The sequence below is a fragment of the Falco punctatus genome (assembly GCF_963210335.1).
Source record: "Falco punctatus genome assembly, chromosome: 2".
Taxonomy (NCBI): domain Eukaryota; kingdom Metazoa; phylum Chordata; class Aves; order Falconiformes; family Falconidae; genus Falco; species Falco punctatus.
In genome coordinates, this window is record NC_137581.1 from 108,800,970 (window position 1) to 108,821,928 (window position 20,959).

The 20,959-nt window shown below is 36.3% G+C and overlaps 1 protein-coding gene across 3 annotated transcripts in view; it reads left to right on the forward strand.

The window, feature by feature from the left end:
* The window catches only part of ROBO2 (roundabout guidance receptor 2), a 497,184-nt gene that overhangs the window by 373,011 nt on the left and 103,214 nt on the right, over positions 1-20,959 (forward strand). For all 3 annotated transcript variants that reach the window (XM_080374488.1, XM_080374489.1, XM_080374487.1), the window contains 6 exons: positions 2,057-2,228; positions 8,544-8,749; positions 12,866-12,947; positions 13,649-13,814; positions 15,488-15,654; positions 19,558-19,679. In XM_080374488.1, the coding sequence (XP_080230614.1) occupies positions 2,057-2,228; positions 8,544-8,749; positions 12,866-12,947; positions 13,649-13,814; positions 15,488-15,654; positions 19,558-19,679 (915 nt within the window). The remainder of the gene's footprint in view (positions 1-2,056; positions 2,229-8,543; positions 8,750-12,865; positions 12,948-13,648; positions 13,815-15,487; positions 15,655-19,557; positions 19,680-20,959) is intronic.

Sequence of the window (20,959 nt, forward strand, 5' to 3'; positions counted from 1 at the left end):
TTGTACTGTAAATTAGGATAATTTATGATTCATACTTATCTGGTCTTTGAAGGGAGGAGTAATGAGACTGATGAACTCCTCCTGATGCGTGGAATATTCACTGGGATGTGGTACCTCTCCAGAACAAACAAGCCCATGCTGAAGATCAGAAGGGTAGCCTCCCCTTTCCAATGCAGTGATAAAAAGAATTCTGGATCTTTTCCCTCTTAAGAATTAGGAGCTTTATCCTTGCACTGTATTGTATGTTGTGTTTCTTTTTACACTTTGTATAATTACTGATAAATGGAGTCAAGCTCAGACATATCAGCATTCTCTTTCTCATAAAATTTAGTGGAGTCTTTGTAAGACCCTGAATCAGTAGGTATCTGTGCCAGGCAGAGGTTATTCTGCAAGTTTTCAAGCAATTCAGAAAACAGGATAATTTCTTGAGACCCACTTAGCCCTTTAGCCTGAAATTGCTTCATAATTTTCACACTCCTTTTCTTACTGGTTCTGACATGTTTACTGGGTGCATATTGATTTTTGAGGAAAAATATGCTGTGAAAAGTTTCTTGAACATTGACATTGAAAGGGGGTAAGGGAAAAGACTCACCCTAGGGTGACAAGTAGCCTAGTAGGTTAATACAATTATAAGGATATTTGGAGTGTCAGATCTCATTTAAAGCATATCTCCCCTTGCGTTGCCAAAACCAGAGAAAGGTGAGAGCTTCACTTCAAAGCAGAATTTTTTAAAATCCAAGTTTGTTGCTTGTCAGTTCCAAATAATTTTTTTGTAAACCATTCAGGACTACTGCTAAAGAAACAGGTCTACAAAAAATTCATTTAATACCTTACTCTACTTTTAGATTTTATTTTCAGCCCATATAGACAAGCTTAAAAGTTAGTAGGGAGTTCTCATTAGAAAGAACACCAGAGTTATACAGAGCTGCAGTAATGACTGAAAGCTTATCACAGCATGGTAACAGTGTTTTGGGATATTCCCGATGCAAACAACTGTTTTTTTTTTAGAGGACAGTTGAGTTGACATAAAAGCCAGATCCTATTTTCCTGGAATTACTGTTGTTTAATTATTATTTAATCTGTTCCCCTTTCTGTCTCATTGGGCAATGCTCCTGACCTTTCTGTTCACATTGCCTCCCTTTTCCTGCTCCTTTTTTATTCAGATCAAGAGCTGTGTAAGATGGTATAAGTTTTTTCCTTGAAAACACAGCCCTCACCACTAAAACCTTTTTGGTCCTTTTCTGTGTTATTGATTGATTCAGTTCTCCATCATATGCAATGACTACTACATCCATTCCAGTTATTCTTATTGACATCTCTATTTTCTCCAATCCAGCCTGAAGGCAAAAGCTAATCTCCTTGTTTTGTGCTAACTGATGTCTTATCCTACATGAAATTATTTTTTCTCTCTGATGATTTCCACATCAGATTTATACCCTTTCCTTTCACCCTCAAGGCTCCGTGCTGCTTTCCTCATTTCGTATATCTGTTTTCATTTCCTTTTCCCTCTCCTTTAAACTCTCATGCTATGCCAGCTTCTCCTACTTTATGACCTGTTTGTATCTTCCTCCCAGCTTTCCTTCAGCGCTGCACTCTTACTTTTGCTTTTGCCCAGAACATATTCCCAGCCAAACAATAGTGCTGTGCTCCCTCAAGTCTCCAGGTTTCAATTCTTTCTGCTAGTTTCCTAATGTTTACTGCAATATTGTGTCCTCCTGGTTTGATAGCCAACTAAGTACATTATTACAATTGCATTCAGAATGAAGATGAATGTGTCACAAATATAAATTACTCAAGTGTGATTGTTGGAAAAATTTTCATCGCCTCTACCCCCAGCCAGAACACATCACTGTGTGCTGTCGAAGGGCTGTTTCTAATTTAAACTGCAAGTTGCCCAAGGCATGGAAAGCTAGCTCGATGTGTTCATAAAGTCATAACCATACTTACTTTTTCTTCTAGTTTGTAGTGCTTTTAAGGAAAAATCGTTGTGTCTCTAGCTGAGGGAAAAGTGGTGCTTTTGTGGTTTGAATTGATGTGAGATTAATTGTCCTTGCAGAATCTACTCTTCCCAAACCAGCCTCTCCAACCCAACAGCAGATATTCAGTGTCACCAACCGGAGACCTCACTATTACCAACATTCAGCGGTCTGATGCAGGCTACTACATTTGTCAAGCACTGACGGTTGCTGGAAGCATTTTAGCAAAGGCTCAGCTGGAGGTTACTGATGGTGAGCTATAGAAATTCCTATTGTCTTTTCCTGTCAAAAGTATTTTAAAAGCAGTGTAAATAAAGGCATAGGAGGTCACATAATTCATACAAGTAAGTGGACAAGTTTCTACAGAAAACACAGTGAATAAGGGTCTCTGTGCAATTCTTTATAGTACCAAAAAGGCATCGAAGTCTAGTTTGCCTTTTGCTTGCTCTCTGGAGATCCTTAACAATGCAAGCAAGGGACAAGCCAGCTTAGAATAAGCTTGGTGGGAAAGGATGCTGCTTGGTTCACTAGAGCTAAGACAGGACTGCAAAAAAAAACATTGTGAAGAATGTGTAGGTTTGTGATTAAAGCAGTGAACTGGGGTGCAGAAAAATGCATCTTAGTTCCCACCAGTCCTCAGTATTGCCATAGGCAGCTAATTAGGAGATGTGTCCTTAGCTTAATTGAATCAAACCAGTTGCCTTGAACTTACTGGAGTACTGTTAGTTTAGAACAGCTACAACATGTAGCCTTTTACTCACTCTTGTGAATAAGTCACCTACCTCTCGCAGCTATGTTCCAAGAATTTCTCAGTATGGTTTGGTGTTAAAAGAGCCATGGAAATATGTAGGTAGAGAAGAGTTTTCAGGAAAGGAAGAGCACTACATCATCTATCTTTATGTTTTCCATTTCAAGATTTTGGGGTTGAAATTTACCCTGTCTTGAAGTTTACCTTACTCTACCTACAAACATGAATCTTTTTCATATGTCAGGAATCCTGTTGATACCCTTCTTCATCCCATTGTGGATAGAAGGCAGTTTACATCCTTTAATGTCAGTGAAGAAAACAACAGAATTCCTCTTATACTAGGAGATTGTGGCATTCCCGAGCATCATTATTCCTTATCTTAACTGACACACTAAATATCTCCTGACAGACTTTGATGAATTTTTGCCATTAAAACTGTTGTTATATGCAAAGGTCTACTTTTACTGTTCCCTTAGAGACCTGCCTGCACCATGAAAGTTTGAAAAGATGTCTAATTCTGAATAATCCAGTTTTTCACAAGAGCATATTCATCACAAGTGACAGGTAGAGAGGTTCAGGCTCATGTTATAGAGGTTTGAGCATTAATTTGATGCCTTTTCTTTGTTTTCCAAAAGCTGTCTATATTTTTATGACAAGGGGAGATAATTTCTACCTTATCCTTGCATCTTTACAAGCACGTTGCTTTTCTGTAAAGTAGTTTCTGGAGACTAAAGGCTAACCTTCGCTCTGCAATATTTTTAAGTCCTTTCTCTCATGGTCTATGACAAAATGATGCATTTTCATTCAGTTCAAATTTAAATGTAGATTAAAAGGTCATTTAAAATTAATGGAAAGGCAGTATTTTTTAATATCTGTCCATAGTGCTGCCTGATTCAGTGCCATGACTGTGACTGGAATAAATAGCCCACACAAACATTGGCTAAGAGGACATTGAGCTGTTAATGGTTGCACCTGCTGATGCTGTACAGATTTACTGCAACAGGGGCTGAGTGGATCAAATCAGTTTCAAGGATAGCAGTGATGAGAAATTCTTCCTTTTGACAGACAAGGCCTGTGGTCCATCTTTAACTCTTTCTTGTGGGGGTAAAAAAAAAAATAAATCCTAGTCGACCTCTTTGGAGTTTTTGTTAGTTTATTTAACAACTCAAGTGTCCCTGCTAAAACCCAAACTCGTCTACAATTAATTCTGATTAAAGGTGGTGCGCATTCCATGTTGCTAGAGGTAGCGTTATCCGATGGCTCGGCTGCTCAAGGGATGCCAGGCCTGTGTTCTTCAAATGCTTTCCAGAACCCACTGTCAGCATGATCATTATGAAATAATACAAGGTTGCTTTATAGAAATAACATTACATCCTTAAGTCAAAGGGCAGGTGAGGTCAGAAGAAAAGTGCCAAAACAACATCGTGGAACTGAGATTATAAAAATAAATGTCTCATTAGATCACAGATATTTTTTTAATTGCTTTCAGTTAGGAAGTTAACCATAAATGTCTGAATAAGCTGTTTTGGTTGATGCTGAGCAGAAGTTACGGAAGCTAATGTTTTTTATCAGTAGGGGAATGTAATCTAATGGTTTTAAAAATATAATAAAAGATAAACACTGTGCATGCTAGCTATAGACTTAAGCATTAGTGTTCTAGTTTTTGGCTGGTGATTTCGGTTTTACTTCATAGCCCAGAATTTTTCTGTTTGGTTAATGATTTAATAATAGTGGCGAGCCATCTTTTTCATTTTGAACACATTTTTGTTTGATCCAGAGTAATTTAGATCCAATTGAAGTTCCAATACAGAATGAAAACATATGTCATGTGCAGAAAAACAAGTGCTTAATTATACCATATATAGCAGTGTTTCAGTTGTTACATTTTTGCACTTACAAGTCTTTACTGGAAATATTTTTAACTCAAGTGTTCACATGAGAAGAGATTACTAGCTGTGATGAAATGTGCTGAGTTGAGTGATAATTTTGCTGATTATGGACTGTGCTAAGAGCCTTCAGTATATTTGAAATTCAAATCTTGTATTTTCTTGAAAGGCTATCATATAATCCACTCTAATGCACATCTGGAAAAGCAAAATAATTTTTTAAATTGAGACAATCCTAGTGATCCTTTCAAACTCAAAAGTGAATATGCAGCTCACAGTCTTAAAATGACAGATAATGCAAATAAACCAAGTGCTTCCATCTAACTGTGTCTGTGCTCAAGATAAAAATAATAGTTTACAATTAGTAATTTGTTCCATAAATATATCCATCATGCACAGAATGTTATGGAGAAGATCTCAATTTCTCCTTATCTAGTCATTATTAATATTTATGAATAAAAATTTTGACCACTGCATGTTCAATGGTAGGATCAGTTTACTTTGCCCAGTTAACCCACTGTTTGCTGTTTAGGGTGAATATTGGGATGGAGGAACAAGCTTAAACTCCTGCCATGGATTTTTCTGGCAACATAAGAATGAACTGGTTTAGGATATTAAATTAATTTAAAATACCGTGTTTCTGAGCTTTTGAATGAAAACAAAAGGCTGGACCTATAAGAATAATTTAGAAGAGATTATATTAAAAAAAAAAAAAAAAGAAAAGAGAGATAACAAATTGGCAGCATACCTCAGCATCTCCCTCTCCACTGATTTGGAATAGGCACTTGAGGTATTTTTCCCAAACTCCTCTGTAGCTTTGTTGCTATAGGTTTATTGAATATTCTGGGGTATGTCTCTCTCAAATCCTCCTGAAAGAAGTTAGTATCACAGTTTACTCACCTGCAAATCTGGCCACAATCATTCTTATCCCTTACCAAATATGTATTACAAGTTTTATAGCCAGTGTGGCAGTTTCAAACAGGGGATGTTCAGAACAACGTCACAGCCTCCTGTGAAGCTTTCACAAAGAAGGCAGGGGAAGGATTGGTCTCTGCTTTTCCAGCTCTCAGGAGAGTACCCTGCCCTCTCGTACTAGTGTTCATCACGAGATTTTCGTGACTTCTGTCAGATTTTCCCCATTAATTCATCAGAAATCTTCTGAAACGTTGATTTTGGAAGTGCCAAAGTAAAGGCTTCGTGTTATCTTTCTCTTATTTTAATTTCCTGTTGTAAGTTGACCAAATTCCACCCAAAATTTAAACACCGTTTCAGTTGATCTAAATTGCATTTGTAGTGAATAAACTGCTCATTAACAAAAGTAATTTGTTCTTTTCTGGTACTCAGCTCAAAATTTAAGCTGCATTTTATCACAAAAGGGATCTGATAATTTTACAGTTACCAGAATATGTGAATGTATGGTCCCTGGTAAATAGTTTAAAACCCATTTTTTAAAAATTAAATTAATTTTTAAATCAATTTATCTTTTACTATGCAAATATATTTTAGCCACACAAAATATTTCTGTGGAATGTTTCCTTCTAGGAGAAAAGAATGTAAAATTTAAATTAAAAAATAAAAAGTTGTAAGATAAAATAACAAAACCCCCAACCTTTTTATGGATATTTTTCATTATCTCTCTGTCCTCCAAGAATGCTTATGATATCTCTTTTTAAACTTCTAGCCGAATTTTGGATCCTTAGTAATGAAGAAACGCTGTAGTAGGTATACACGTTTTAGAGAAGATTTACAAGTCATAGTTGTGAAGACAATACAGTCGTTCACAGATCAGTGGAAACCCTAAGTGTTCATTTAACCTTTAGCCTCAGTGTCATGGAAACCTGTAGTGGTCTTTCACCCATAACACCCTTGAAAATGAAGATTCCTTCTGGCCAGGAGACTTTCAATTACACTATTGATCAGAGCTATTTAAAGGATTATGAGCCTCTCATTTGGGCTGTAAAAAAAACTAATTACATGGCAAAGAACAATATCTGTAATGCAGTAGGTTTTGAAAATACCTACATTGCTACACATATGAAAGGCAATTAGATGCAGCAAATAACTGCAGTGGGTCAGCAACTTAAGTAATGATTTCTCCTTAATTTTTAGCTACCTAGAAAACTGAGATTTGCTGTTTTACATTGACTCCAAAGGAAAACTTGCACAGCTAAGTTTTCATTTGACTATACTTGTGCTGCAGGTATGCAGATAGTACGTATGAGCTGAGATCAATTTTTATTTCACCAAATGGCTGAACTGTGTAGTCACAAAGAACCTTAATGAGATAAAAAAATTCATAGCAAGGTGAAAATGCATTCAGTTTTCTCTTTTCTTGTAATATAGTGGTTTCTGTCCAATCTCTGAGTTCAGTGGGTGATATTTCAGAATTTCCAAAACAGCTTTCACATTCTGATGTTAATAAATAATCTGTATTTGCTTTCTATTTTCAGTTTCAATTTCAATAAATGTGATGAACTCACACTCCAAGGTGCTACTAATACTAACGAGTCTATCCTTTTTGTATCTTGTTAACAAAAGAAGGTCGTTAGTATATTTGCAACATTAAAATTTCAGAAACAATTATTTTAGGTATAACACCTCCCTAGTATTTTTATTTATTAGATAGCATAATGAAAGCATGTTGGATCTGTTGAAGGGTCCAGAAGTTTGCATCTTAAACAGCTCAAATATAATAGAGACCATATTGCTTTGCAATAATTTATTTTCCCTGCATTGTTAGTCAGGTGTTGTGTATGGACTATAATGAAACAGATTCTCAGCTAGAATAAATGATTCAAATTCAATTGACATCAGTGGAGGCAGGCTAATTTACACTGGTTTAGGAGCTGATCCTGCCTGTTACACTATTTAATACCAGTCATGTAATTCTTCCATTGTTCAAAGATTTAAAACAGCGGCAGCGTGGCAGGTAAGCATATAAAAAAGAACTCTCATTTCTGTTATACTGATTTTATGCAGAAGTCATAGCTGTGTTTATATGCAAGTATTTCACATTCACTTGTATAAATGCATTCTTTAGAAACAAAGAGTTATATTTTGCTGCTTAACAGATGACTCACAGAATAGGTTCAACAGCAGAATTATTTATAAAATGTTGGTATTTCAAAAAAAGCAAACGTGAGCATTTTACCAAATCTTTAAGATATCCCATTGGTCATGGAATGAGGTTTATATGCAGCCATGTACTTGCTCACTGGTTACTGGGTCCTTTAAGGAGTATTTCAAGCATGGAAATGCAAGTTATTAGGGGAGAATAATTAAGAGAGATCATGGCTTTAAAAGATGATGAAATTATTTTATAAGTATGCTGCTGAATAGCTTGATTGCATTTGAACTTTTCTCCACTGGAAGGAGTGGTACAGTTATTTAGATCACTCAGATTCTGAAAAAAAATATTGTTAGATGCTTTTACTGTTGAAAACTTCTAAGTTGAGCATGAATGGGGGCTGTGGTTGGTACCCGCGCTAGAATAGCTACAGTGCTTCACTTTGAACTTTAAAAGATTTTCTCTTTTAGGCCCCAAATCAGGTAAGTAATTAAGCACATCTTGATGTGACATTAAACGTGCTTTCCTAAATAAGAAAAAATAAGAGATGTACCTCAATTCTATTCTGGATCAAGGTCTTAATTTCATCCTATCTTAATCATATGTGTCTGATGATCTTTGCTAAAAGAAGTTTCTGTATCTAAGTGTTATATCACAGTGGTGAAATGAAATTCCTACAAAAATGCTTTTCAAATATACCAATTAATCGTTAACCTGTATCTATGGGTCTTCCAAAAATAACATTTTTAGCCTTTTAAAGGCTAACTTAAACCAGACTTTTAAAATTGGTACTGTGGCAAAGAAAGGGTTAGCTGCAGCAGAGGATGGTGAGAAGTGTGTATGCCAATGTCTGTGTTGCTGTTTAGTCTTGACAGATAGGCCTCCACCCATCATCCTCCAGGGGCCCGTCAATCAGACTCTGGCAGTGGATGGGACAGCTTTGCTGAAGTGCAAGGCAACCGGTGACCCCCTTCCTGTCATCAGCTGGTTAAAAGAAGGATTCACCTTCCTGGGCAGAGACCCTCGAACATCCATACAGGATCAGGGGACACTTCAGATTAAAACTCTGCGGGTGAGTAGCAGTTAACAATACAAGTGCTACAAGTGGCACACGGCTAATCTTGGAGCTGTTGGTGTGCACCTCAGGCAGCTTTGCTGTCTTGATGTCTGTTGTCTTCAAAATTAACTTGTCTCTTTTACTATGAAATTCTCACCAAGGTCACCTCCTATTTCATTCTTTGAGAAGAGATTGTGCAGAGAAGGGGGAAGGGGGGGGGGATGGGTAGAGAAGAGCCAAATTAGCATCAGATATTTTTATTTGACTTTCCTAAAAAGAGAATTGATATTTAAACTCTTACGTATGTTGCAATAAAACATAAGTTGGGGATGGATAGACCTGTCAAAGGACAGGCCTTCCTTATCTCTTCAGTCAGTCTTACCATGAAGCCATTGGCCTGTTGTCTCTGTTAGAATTCAGAGCAGTTCATTTTCAACACCTGATCGTAATTTTCCAAGGAGCTATTGTGCTAGCAAGTGATTCTGGAGTTCAACAGGGTTTGGCTGTGTGCTTTCTTCATCAATGAGTCTTGGCCGTCTTAAGCCGTCTGATTTATTCCACTGTTACGCTTGCCATAGATGTTCCGTCAGGCTGCAGGCAGAAGACAACTAATACTGTAACATACATGCAGTTATATGCAGAGGGATTGCTATTCAAAACGAAATGCCTCTCATAATATTTACATTTTGACATGTGAGATCTGAAAATACAATGAACTCTTATAATATTCCAAACAGCATAATGTCAGATTTTGTTGATAAACATTGCATCACTAATCTTTGTTTGGCCTTTTAATTTTTCCCTGTCAAAGATAAAAATGCATATTTGTTTGTGTGTATGTGGAGTGGACAAGCATGTATAAGGAAAAATAGTAAGGCAAATGTAATTATTTGTCAAGATCTTAAAGACTACTTCAGAAACCTTCTAATTTCATTAGCAGAATTTTCTGCACTGAGCTTTGCCTTCCAAAAGAAGTCAATAAACATAGCTACCGAGGACAATACATAAAGAGCAGTTTTGTTTCCTGATACCATCTCATCAGTGATCGTAGATGAATAGTTAACTTCCTTAGAACAAAATGGAATTTATTAAAAAATTTATGCTAGCTTTCCTTGAGTAAACAATTTATCCTTCCTCCCTGGGCTGAAGGCAGGTTTAGGCCATGAAGGTTAATGCATTTTTCCTGTAGAGCTGGATTAAAGAGTGCGCTTGAATAGTCAAGATTCCCCAGTAGTTTTAGAAAGCAGCAATTAAAGGTGGAAGCTTAGTGATTTCAAACAAACTTTCAGGCATTGATGATGGGCTTCTGTGGAGTGTCCATGAGGCAGAAGCTCCTGGGATACCTGTCTGCATGCAGCTATGCAAACAATGAAATTGGTTCTGAATCGTGTCAGCGCATTAATCTCACTGTTAGAGGCACAAGGTCTGTAAACGGAAGAAAAAAAATTGCTTGCAAGGGGAGAAGAAAACAGTATTAGTAGTGAGTGTGGTTTTGAAAGACATGAAGCTTTTATTGATCCTTAAGTGGCTTATTCACTAGTAACCAATTTTCCTTAAAGGCTTAGAAAGACATTTTTTATAAACCCCTTGATTACAGTAATGTGCACTGTTTGACTCAGACTTAAGAATAAAAACCACAACCATAAAACACAGATTTCTCCTGTACCTTGCAATTTTTATCAATTAAATAAGGATTTAAATCTGGAACGTTTAACTTTTCTCTCAAGTCTACCTGAGCAAAGACTAGCAACTGCCTAAGCAAAAAATGGCCATGAAATATGTCCAAGTACACTTACAAACCAAAGTTCAAAGCAAAATAATATTTACCACCCACATGTCCTCATCCTTTTCTTCCCTTCACAAATAATAATCACTGTTAAAATCGTTAAAGATCTCAAGATGCAGCGAAGGAGAAGCCATTACTCTTTAAACCTTTGAGACCACCCTCTTCTGCTCTGTAATTCTCTTTGTGTGTGTAAATCACATTATTCAGGAGTCTGCAGCAGTCACAGTGAACTGCAGGCCACAGTCATAAACATGAACCTAGAGATTTTTCCGAGGAGCCAACCTTCCCAGTTGCTCTGAGGAAGGCAACCGAAAACTCACATACATCACTTAGTACCCTTTCAGACAGGTCGACACTGACAGAAAACTGCCTTCTGCTCCATAGAATTGTACCCCACCAGATTTAGACACCTGCATTAACTAAGGAAGAAAACTGTTTACTGAATAGCAAAGATTGTCCATTCACCTCCCCTATTGCTTTTTTCATACCACAAAAAATGTATAAATAATTGAATTATCAATACACTATGTCTGTATCTAATCCCTCCACAGTCTGGAAGTTAGATAATTCACCATAACTTGCAAGAGGCAGCATGTCTCCAGCTTGCTTTGTATGTTGAGTTTGCCTTCTGCAAGTTACTCTGTTGTGTATACCACATACTTCATTGAGTAAGCCATACACCATCTGTCACAGTAGTACACAAATGAAGTTGAGAACCGTAGCCTTGAGAAATATTCTTCATTATCACATAATGAAGAATTGTATATTTTATAAAAGCTCAGAAGAAGCAAAATAAAACACTATTTCAGAATGCTCTAAAGCTCTGTCCTCTGGAAAATCTGTCTCCTTTCAAGAGTCTTTCTCATTTCATTAGCAATACCTCGATATTTTGCGTCTCTGAGCCATTGTCAGAGAGGTTTAATTATTGCTTGTGTTTAATGGAAAAAAACATCCCCTGAAATGCAAATTATGGTCATTCAGACAATTGAAGGGGTATTAATTAGTTGCTTCCAGCCCCTAAGAATGGTACACTGCAGTCCCAGTGTATCGGAAGAAAATACCGACAAAATTCAAACATGACAAAACTGAAAATCAATTAAATAATATATCAACAAGTAATCTAAAGAGCATCTCACTTATTTGCCTTCATGTTCTTCTTGAAGGGTGAGGTACAAGCACATATGCTATAGTGCCGATCTGCATTTAGCAGAAAACCCATTACAATTCCTTAAAGTCCAATAAAGCTTCTTGGATGCAGTTCTATTTCCATCAAGTCATCTGATGGTGAATATAATTCTTCTCCTCTATCACTCGAGTCAGCACTCTCCCTCTTCTCCTTCCATTTCCAGATTACCTTGCTTTATACATAGTGGTAGAAGGGCTCCTCAATATACTTTGTGCTTTGTAAAGTTACCCTCTGTAGTCTTCACTAGTTCCTGTCTCAGAAATCTGTGCTTTACATTTAAGGAAGGAATACCAAAACCCTTGGCAAATTTTCCAGTAGAACAGTTTATACAGCAGTGAGATTAATATTGACAATATAATTCAAAATGGTTTCCCCAAATAAATTTGAAATATATGAACTGACAAGTGAATCACAATAGTTTTATACCAATGCGTAATTTTTTTTGCTACCAAAGTGCCTTGCAAGCCTGAAATAAAATCCCATGTGAAACAGAAGAAAGGTAAGCATGGTGTAGGATCCAATTTAATTTTGTCCTTTGCAAATTGCTTGGAGGAATTTATGTGTGGAGAGAACCACCGTTAAAGTCTCAGCAACAATATTTGTATGTGTAGTGGCCTGTATTGAAATTAATTCATCTGCCATAAGGGTCTAAGATGTAACAGCCTTCGTGGCACTAGGAACTGTATCTCTAGATCATCATGAGATAATGAATCGTGAGCTTTTATCATCTGAGAGGTTAATTGTTCTTATATTGTTACCTGATTTCACCTGCATTTGTTGTAACCAATACAAAGATTGACACTGTCTAAAACATCCATTCTGTAGCACTTATATGCTGTACTGGTACCAATAACAATATGAAAATTAGAATTAGAATAGTATTAGAAGCAGGTAATCTTATTATACTTCTCTAAAAGTAAGCCACCATTAAATGATTGATTGAAAATGTCTGGTGCCCTCTAGTCTGGCATAAAATGTAGGCTAAGTCCTTTTCACCAAGAAACATTTAGAAAAATAAAATTAGGGTAAACTCAGTCAGTTGATTCTAAAAGGTTGTTAAAATGGCTCTTAACTGGTCTTTGGGTTTGTTTTTTTTGTTGTTTTGTTTTTTGGTTTGTTTGTTTGGTGTTGTTGGTTTTTTTTTTTTTTTTATGTCTAGCTGTCTGATACTGGGACTTACACGTGCGTTGCTACAAGTTCCAGTGGGGAGACATCTTGGAGTGCTGTGCTAGAGGTGACAGGTAAGAAATGTCCAGGGACTCTGTTTCAGTTGGCACAAAATGAAAACGTAGACTATATTAGAGGAGTCTGAGTCAAATAATCTGTTCTAGGAATTCTGGGATTGAGATGGAGAAATTTTAGGTGGGAGGGTCCTTCACACACCTTGTATTTCATTGCTACTATCTTCAAATGCCCATTGATGTTGCAACAGTCTGTATTTGTCTCCAGTGACAGCAGTATGCCGTAACTCTGCTAAACAGGAATAGTAATAAACTGCAGATTCATCCAGTAACTGGTTTAGGCAAGAAAACTGTGATGCCTACACAGAGACCTATCAAAGCCCAGCGTGCTCTCTGAGTACTGCAGTTGATCTGGATATAGGAATTTTCTCAACCTTCTAGTAACTGAATTTTTAGTATTTTATGTACATTCCAGCAAAGCTGGGGTTTTCTGATGCTCTTTCTTTTCTTTTTTATTTTTTAAAATGTATTTCTATATAATCTTTTGAGTTTTTCAGTTTTTTTCTTTCAGTATGTACCTAAAGAATGGCAGCTCTTCATCCCAAAATATGTGGTAATCCAATTTATTCTTTACAGATTAAGAACTTTGGTTATGCTGATTTTGCAGATTTTTGGCACTTTTATCCTTTTAATCTACTTTGCTCAAATTTATACAACCAAAAAATTACAAAAAGTAATTGTTTTGTATTTGCCTCTCACAGAATCTGGTGGAGCAACAGTCAGTAAAAATTACGATATAAATGACCTTCCTGGGCCACCATCCAAACCTCAGGTCACTGATGTTACCAAGAACAGTGTCACCCTGTCCTGGCAACCAGGGACCCCTGGAAGCCTACCAGCTAGTGCATATATCATTGAGGCTTTTAGGTATGTGAATTATTCCAGTTCAATCTCCTTCTTTTCTAATTTTGCTTAAACCTTGGTACCAGCTGTTCTCCTGGTGTTGCAGTGTTCTTTTGGACTCTACATGTATCATTAGAAGTTCATTAAAAGACTCAGCTGCTGTGGCAGGCATTGATTCTTATTTTTAATACTGATTATTTTTTTTTTAATTTATCACTTTTTTCTAAGTGATTAATTAGAGAAGCATCTAACTATTTCTTCAGGTCAACAGGAATATAACAGGACAATGCAGTCATTATTTGTTACTTTTCCCTTAGCATTGGTGATCAGTGAGAGTCTCCTGTGGGAATGTTGCAGATTAAATCCTTTGGGCCAGTATTAGTTTGACTATCATAGTACAAATAATCTGAAAATAAATGGGTAATCCTGAAGCCTCTCTGCATAGTTCATTTCCTGGTTTTTGTTAAAGCAGCACCTATTAAGAAGTCAAAGCACTTAGAATTTCTATTTTTTACTGGTTTAGATAGATTAGAACTTTTAACTGAAAAGGCTAGTGTTGATAATTTCAGATTTCACCTGCAACCTGAGGCTGAAGAGAATCCAACTGCTACCTTTCACACAGCAGCATTTAATACATGGTACAAAAGAACTCCTGGGCTCCAAATCAGCAAGGGCCATACCATTTCCATGTATCAGTTTGGCTTAAAGATGAACAACTACTTAAATATCTTTCTTATCAAGATGCTCAACAAATGACAAATAATTTAATTAATCTTTTAATTAAAATTTGTGCAAGAATTTGCCAAAATCATATGCATGCAAATTTAAGAAGTTATAATGATAATGATTCATTCTGCTATGTTAATATGCAAAGAACATTACTGTATGTGCAGATTGTTGGTTTTGGTCTGAAACTTACGCTTTAGGCATTACATGAATTAAACAATTGAAACAACACGAAGCTCATAACTTTCCATTTTCTTTTTTCTTTTAATATATTTCAAGATTTTTTAAATCAATGCTATACAACAAAGCACAATAAAATTTTCTCTTTAAACTTTTACAATAGTTCACCCTAGATAAGCTTTAATGGCGTACCATCAATATCTTTAAAAAAAGCCAGGTATTTTCATTAAAAGCTGTTTTAACAATCACTCAATATCTCTTCATATGGTGGATTGTAATGTAATTATAATGATGTCCAGTGCAAAATTTAGTGACAGAAAAACTATTCGTATGCCTTCTGTCATTTACATGTTTTCAGAGGGATTTTTGGTAACTTTGAGTAGGAATTTAGTTCAAGGACAATACTGCCTTCTAATGACAATTTATTGACATAATTTACTTGAGCAGTATAGAAAATTATTTTTTTAACAGGATTTTCTTTTCTGAGGTTTATGTTCAGGATTGGCCTATATATAATTCAATTTTACAGCTTCCCACACTTTCCTTTTGCAGGTACTTATTTTATATAGATAACAAAAGCTTACTTCTGTTGAAAGGAGAAATACTTTTGACAGCTGTGTTGGGTTTTTTATCCTGTCTTGATGAGTTAACTGAAACAAGTATTTTTATTTTTACCTTGCTTTTACTACTTTTTCCTATACTTGGACTTGACATAAGGTTACAAGAAGAGGGTTTTTAACTTCTTTTTCTCTTGCATTGGTCTATAATCTTCAACCTTCTTCTCACTGCAGTCAATCTGTGAGCAATAGCTGGCAAACGGTGGCTAACCATGTGAAGACCACTCTCTACACTGTGAGGGGACTGCGCCCCAATACAATCTACCTGTTTATGGTGAGAGCCATCAATTCACAAGGTCTGAGTGATCCCAGCCCTATGTCAGATCCTGTCCGAACACAAGGTAATAGTAATTATTAAGGCTTACATGCTTGAGCTAAAATAGAAAGAAGAAACTGAGCTGACCAGTAGGTCAGTCTGGCCATTTGGCTTTAACACTCTGACTGAAGGAATCATGAATTGAGCTTAACCTGTAAAGATAAAAAATAGTCCAATGTTTGCTGTATTAGTCTGGAGCTTAGGAAAGTTACGTTAGCTCTGTAGTCCTTTGTATGTTGTAGAACTTTAGGTTTGCAGTTCACTTACACTTGGTGCGCTCCTTGATGCCTGGGTTCTATTGTATGTAAATGTGAGTTACCCATTTCTGGATAAAGATCCTAAAGATTTCTAAATTTAGAAATATTTAGAAAGTTTCTGAAAAGTGCTCTGAATACCATGCTCTCATCGGTATCTTTTCTGTGTCCTTACTTCTACTCCTTTGTTATAATAGTGATATACTATAATGACAAGTGCTTATGGCAGACAGACAGTGTTCAGCATTAGTTTTAATCAAAAGAATTGCACAAAATATCTGTAGTGTATTGATTAATCTGGTCCAACATTTAGACCAAAAATTAATGTAAATTAAGGCATCTGCATGCTAAGAATATTTTAAAGTTATTCTGAGAAAACTATGGGTCTTCTATTTATATACCTAGATTTCTGAATTATTTTTATTAATGCAGTACATAAACCAAGAGGGAAGGCTGAAGTGAAATCCCTCATTTGCAGTGTGGTGATATAATTGATAACTGTGATCCTCCATTGCTATTGAATTCACTATTGGATTCTGTTGACATTACATCAAGCTCAAACCACATATAACTGCCACAAACAAATTTCTCTTCACAGCATGGATTTTTTTGCCTTTGACAATCCATTGCTTGAATATTTCATTCAGGATTGTATTCTGTGTTAAACAGGTTGGAATACAGGAATTAATAATTTTTTTAAAAAAAATATATATTTTTCAAAGTAATAGTTCCTCTCACAGTTAATTTAGAATGAGATCCTCTGTCTATGGCAGTTATAAAAATGTGCATGAAGAGTGCATACTGTGTCAGCCTTTAACATGTGTTATTGGTTTGGGTCCTTTGCTGGTCCTAGATGGAAAGAGAGAAACAAGAGTAAGGTGATATTTCCTTATCACATAACCATCACATCCAGCCTCTCTCTCTTCCCAATCTATTCCTGAATAAATGTGTCCCTGATAATGATCCCCTCAAAATCATAATCATTGCTGTAAAAGGAGAAACAGAGCTGCTTTTTGAAAAACTGGAGTGAGTTGGGCAGGGATTGCATGGCTTGACTATCCAGAGTATCACAAGTTTTCTTCTCTTTCTTACTCTCCCATTATTATAGGGTGACTCAAGCTGTTCATTGCACCAGCCTGTTAGTCTGCATAACTTATGACCTAGTTAAAAAAAACAACTTTGTTTGGCATTTGAGTGTCAAGTATAGACTTTGTATCTGACATACTGACAAGCAATTTGATTGCAGTAAAAACATGTCTTTTAATTAGCTGCAGCATGTGTTGCAGCTTCCATTTCCAGAAGCTGTTTAGCAGTCAGGCACACTGAGACATGTACAGGATTTATAGCTTCTTTGCAAGCCTGCAGTTTAATAGAATTAAATCATAAAATCAATTGAAAATTAACATAATGTCTTGATGTGATTTCTAATTATGCCTGAATTCAATTCAGGCTTACAGAAGCTGACACACAGTAGAAAGCCTATTCACAGTGGCCATGGAGGAAGGAAAAAGCGGCTAAACACTGGTATATAATACTAATTTGCAACAGGTGTCTGTGGTGGCTTTAATAGCCGAACATTTAATTTCCTGGTATTAAGTACAGCAAATACAAGTAAGTAGGATTTTATGCATATTTTCACAAGTGGACTATAAGTAGACAACCAGGTACTTTCAAAAGATTTACCTTATGTGCCTTACATCAAATAAGGACAGAGAAATCTGTAATTACTTTAAGAAAGGAGTTGATTTCTTGTTTGGATTATTAACAGAACAAACCATATATTATAAAACACTTTAAAGAAACTGTATGTAATCCTATCCCTGGGATGTAAATTACTAGTGACTAACACTAAGTTCACTGGAAGCTGTTAAAAGAGAGATTAGAGAAAATATATAAGCAATTTAATTTTGAGACCTCTTAATTGTGATCAGAATATAGCTTCTTGAGCCAGTTTTGCTTGAGTAGTGATTTTATTATTCCAGTACTTGACAATATCCTTATACATAGATCAGCTACTTTTCCACCATGTCTCCCAGTAATGTGAAAATGACATTACAAGACACTATACTGTGAGCATCGCATATGCATATGTTTCCAAGTGTACATACCAGAAAACACCATTCCACATGGACTTTGTGATACTCATTTCTTGCCATTTATTAGCCTATATTATTCCCTTACTTCTGGATATATGTCCCATTAAAACGATGACATGCAGTTCGTACAAACACACTATGAAGAAATGTCTTTTCTACTGAGTGAACACAGGTACTCTGTTGGTTGTATACATAGGATAAATTGACTTAAAATGTCACCATTGGTAGCTGTAGGTATTGTGTACCAAGGTTCATAACTTTGTGTGGATAGCAGCATAAATTATCATCCTGTAAACCAGTCTGAGTTCCTTTTGTACAATTTCTTTTATTTTGTGTCTCTGTTTCTTGGTCACTTTGAATAGGCATAACTTTCTAGACAAGGTATTACACAATCCACATAGACAACTGACATAGTCAGGGCATCTGTAACTGTTGACCAATAATGGCTGGCGTTCTTAGATCTTTTTGAAGGATCCATTGAAGTGACCCAAACTTTACTGGCCCCTGGAAAGTAACTGCATTTCCAAGTTGGAGGGAAGGGATGTGCTATAGTGATATATTAGCTAGGTGACAGCTGTAGTCCAGCATTCTCCTTTTGGCACAATGGAACAAAAGATTATGATTTCCAGGAACTACCATGAAAAAGGCACATTGCACATCTCCTTCTCCTTTTTCTGACATCTGTTTTGTATTTGCAGTTCTTGTTTAGCAAAGGTAATAGAGCTTCGTTCAGTTTCACACAATGGCATAACCCAAACGTGGTCCCTAAGGGCTGGTTACTAGATCCACATGGGCTGCTGGAGATGGAGTCATAGTTCTCCATAGATGCATATTAAATGATCAGATTCCTTCAGGTTTGACTGCAAGGAATAATCTCCCAACACAATTTGAAGGAATCTTCAACATAATCGTGAAGAGAAAATGTTTATGGTAGAGTGGTTTGTTGGTCTTTTATTAGATCAGAATCAGTTTGTCTTCATAAATTAACTCTTTTTTTCATATTTGCACTAGACTTTAACACCTATATTTGTAAAGGTAAAATCTGCTTTTCAGAAGAAAATGCTATTTTTAGTGTTTGGTTTCTTGTGTGCATGGTATGTGGGGAGGGGAAGCTTAGTGAAAGTTTGGAAACATATAATGACTAAATGTCATGGATGCTGTAAGAAAAAGAAAAAAAAGCGAAAAAAGCAACCCACCTGTTCATTTTCTTCAATTACACTAACAATTTGGTTTCAGACATTTGGGCAACATTATTATTATCTGAGTATTTTGGAACTAGTGAATATTGCATATGTCTCATCACTTACCAGATCTGAGAAAACTTTGCTATCGAGTCTGACTACTCATTTTTACGTTTTTATATTTCATTATTTCCTAAGCAGCTAAAGGTGAATGGTTTGTTTGCATTACTTGATATGCTTTGGAGCTCATATTTAAACTTTAATACTGTATTCTTTTAAAAACAGTACTATAAAGGGTATTAAACAAGGTTGTTAAGCTATTCAGTAATTCTTATTGATGCCTTATATTACTCTTCTCATTAAAATAATGCTTTTATGTGTGTGCCCGGTCTGGCAGATATCAGCCCACCAGCACAAGGTGTGGATCACAGGCAAGTCCAGAAAGAACTGGGAGATGTCATTGTACGACTACATAACCCTGTTGTGCTGACACCCACGACAGTTCAAGTCACCTGGACAGTAAGGCTTCTGTTATTATGACTTCAACAGTACTTTATTTTTGCCTATTTATCACTGCAGTTTTTCACTACCCTGAAAAGCTCCGGCCTTGACCCCCATGTGAGTGCTCTGATAAACATTATACAGACATATAAATGTGGTAATGAAATGGTCTGGTTTATTTTCTTTTTCAAGTCAGGCAGGTTCAAAGTCTTCAGTGTTCAGCTCAAAGCAAGCTAGCTCTCTGACTAGAAAAATATCCTAAAAATGAATATGGTTAATACCATAATCTAAAGGATAATTTATCTATGGACTCATTATGGTGCATGTAAAAAAAAAAATCAAAGTTAAATATCAACATGACATTTCTGTATGGAAAAAGAACTTCCCACTCCAAAGCATAGGGACCTCTGACAGTACCCTATTATTTGGTGACTCTAAAATGCAAAAATAGCTTTCCTACGGGGCACTTGTAGTGAAGTCAGAAGCATGTGGTCCTGATGCCTGATCCACTCTGTAGCATCTGGTTTTCTAGCATAAGCCTTACCCACAATCAGTGGATATCCTTTCATTATAGAAGACCAGAATCTTTTTGGCGGTACTTAACAACATTTCTATTTCAGGGCTCAAACTACTGGGTGGAATTTCTGATATAGTGTTTGGCTTACAAAATGCTATGTTGCCCTTCCTGAGGCTTGAAGGAAAGGATTTGTAACAGTAGGAGGAGAGAGTTTGGAGCATCTGCCCCAGAGGAAGGAAAGCCATGGGTGGAAGAGTGAGAGAAACAGTACTGCATTGCATATCACTGAAAGAGTTGTATTATATAGGATGAATTCTGCTAAAGGGGTAGTCACAATATTCAGGGGGGGTTCTTCTACATGTAATATTGCTAAGAGGTTAATGTGTACAGGGGATTATACAACAGGAGATAAATGTGGTGATAAATTGTGTATTATAAGGATTACTGTTGGGTTTGCACCACTCAGCCATATTTACGGGGGCTTATGCACCATCCTTGTTCTGACAGATTTCAGTGAGTGGGGGGCAGATTAGAATAAATAGGGGAACCCATAAATTTCTCTTTCTTAGAAGATTATTTAGGAAATGTGTCATTGCATTTTGCCATAGATGACTGTCTTTCTAAAATTGCTGTCTGTTTCAGCTACATAACTCCAGGAGAGGCTGACAAACTTTTGCAGCAAACCCTTTTGCCCAAGCAGATGGATCAGTTAGTTTAGAAACTTCGGATGTTAGCAGCCAGTAATTATAAACCTGGATCACACCTGTGTGATGCTCCTTCA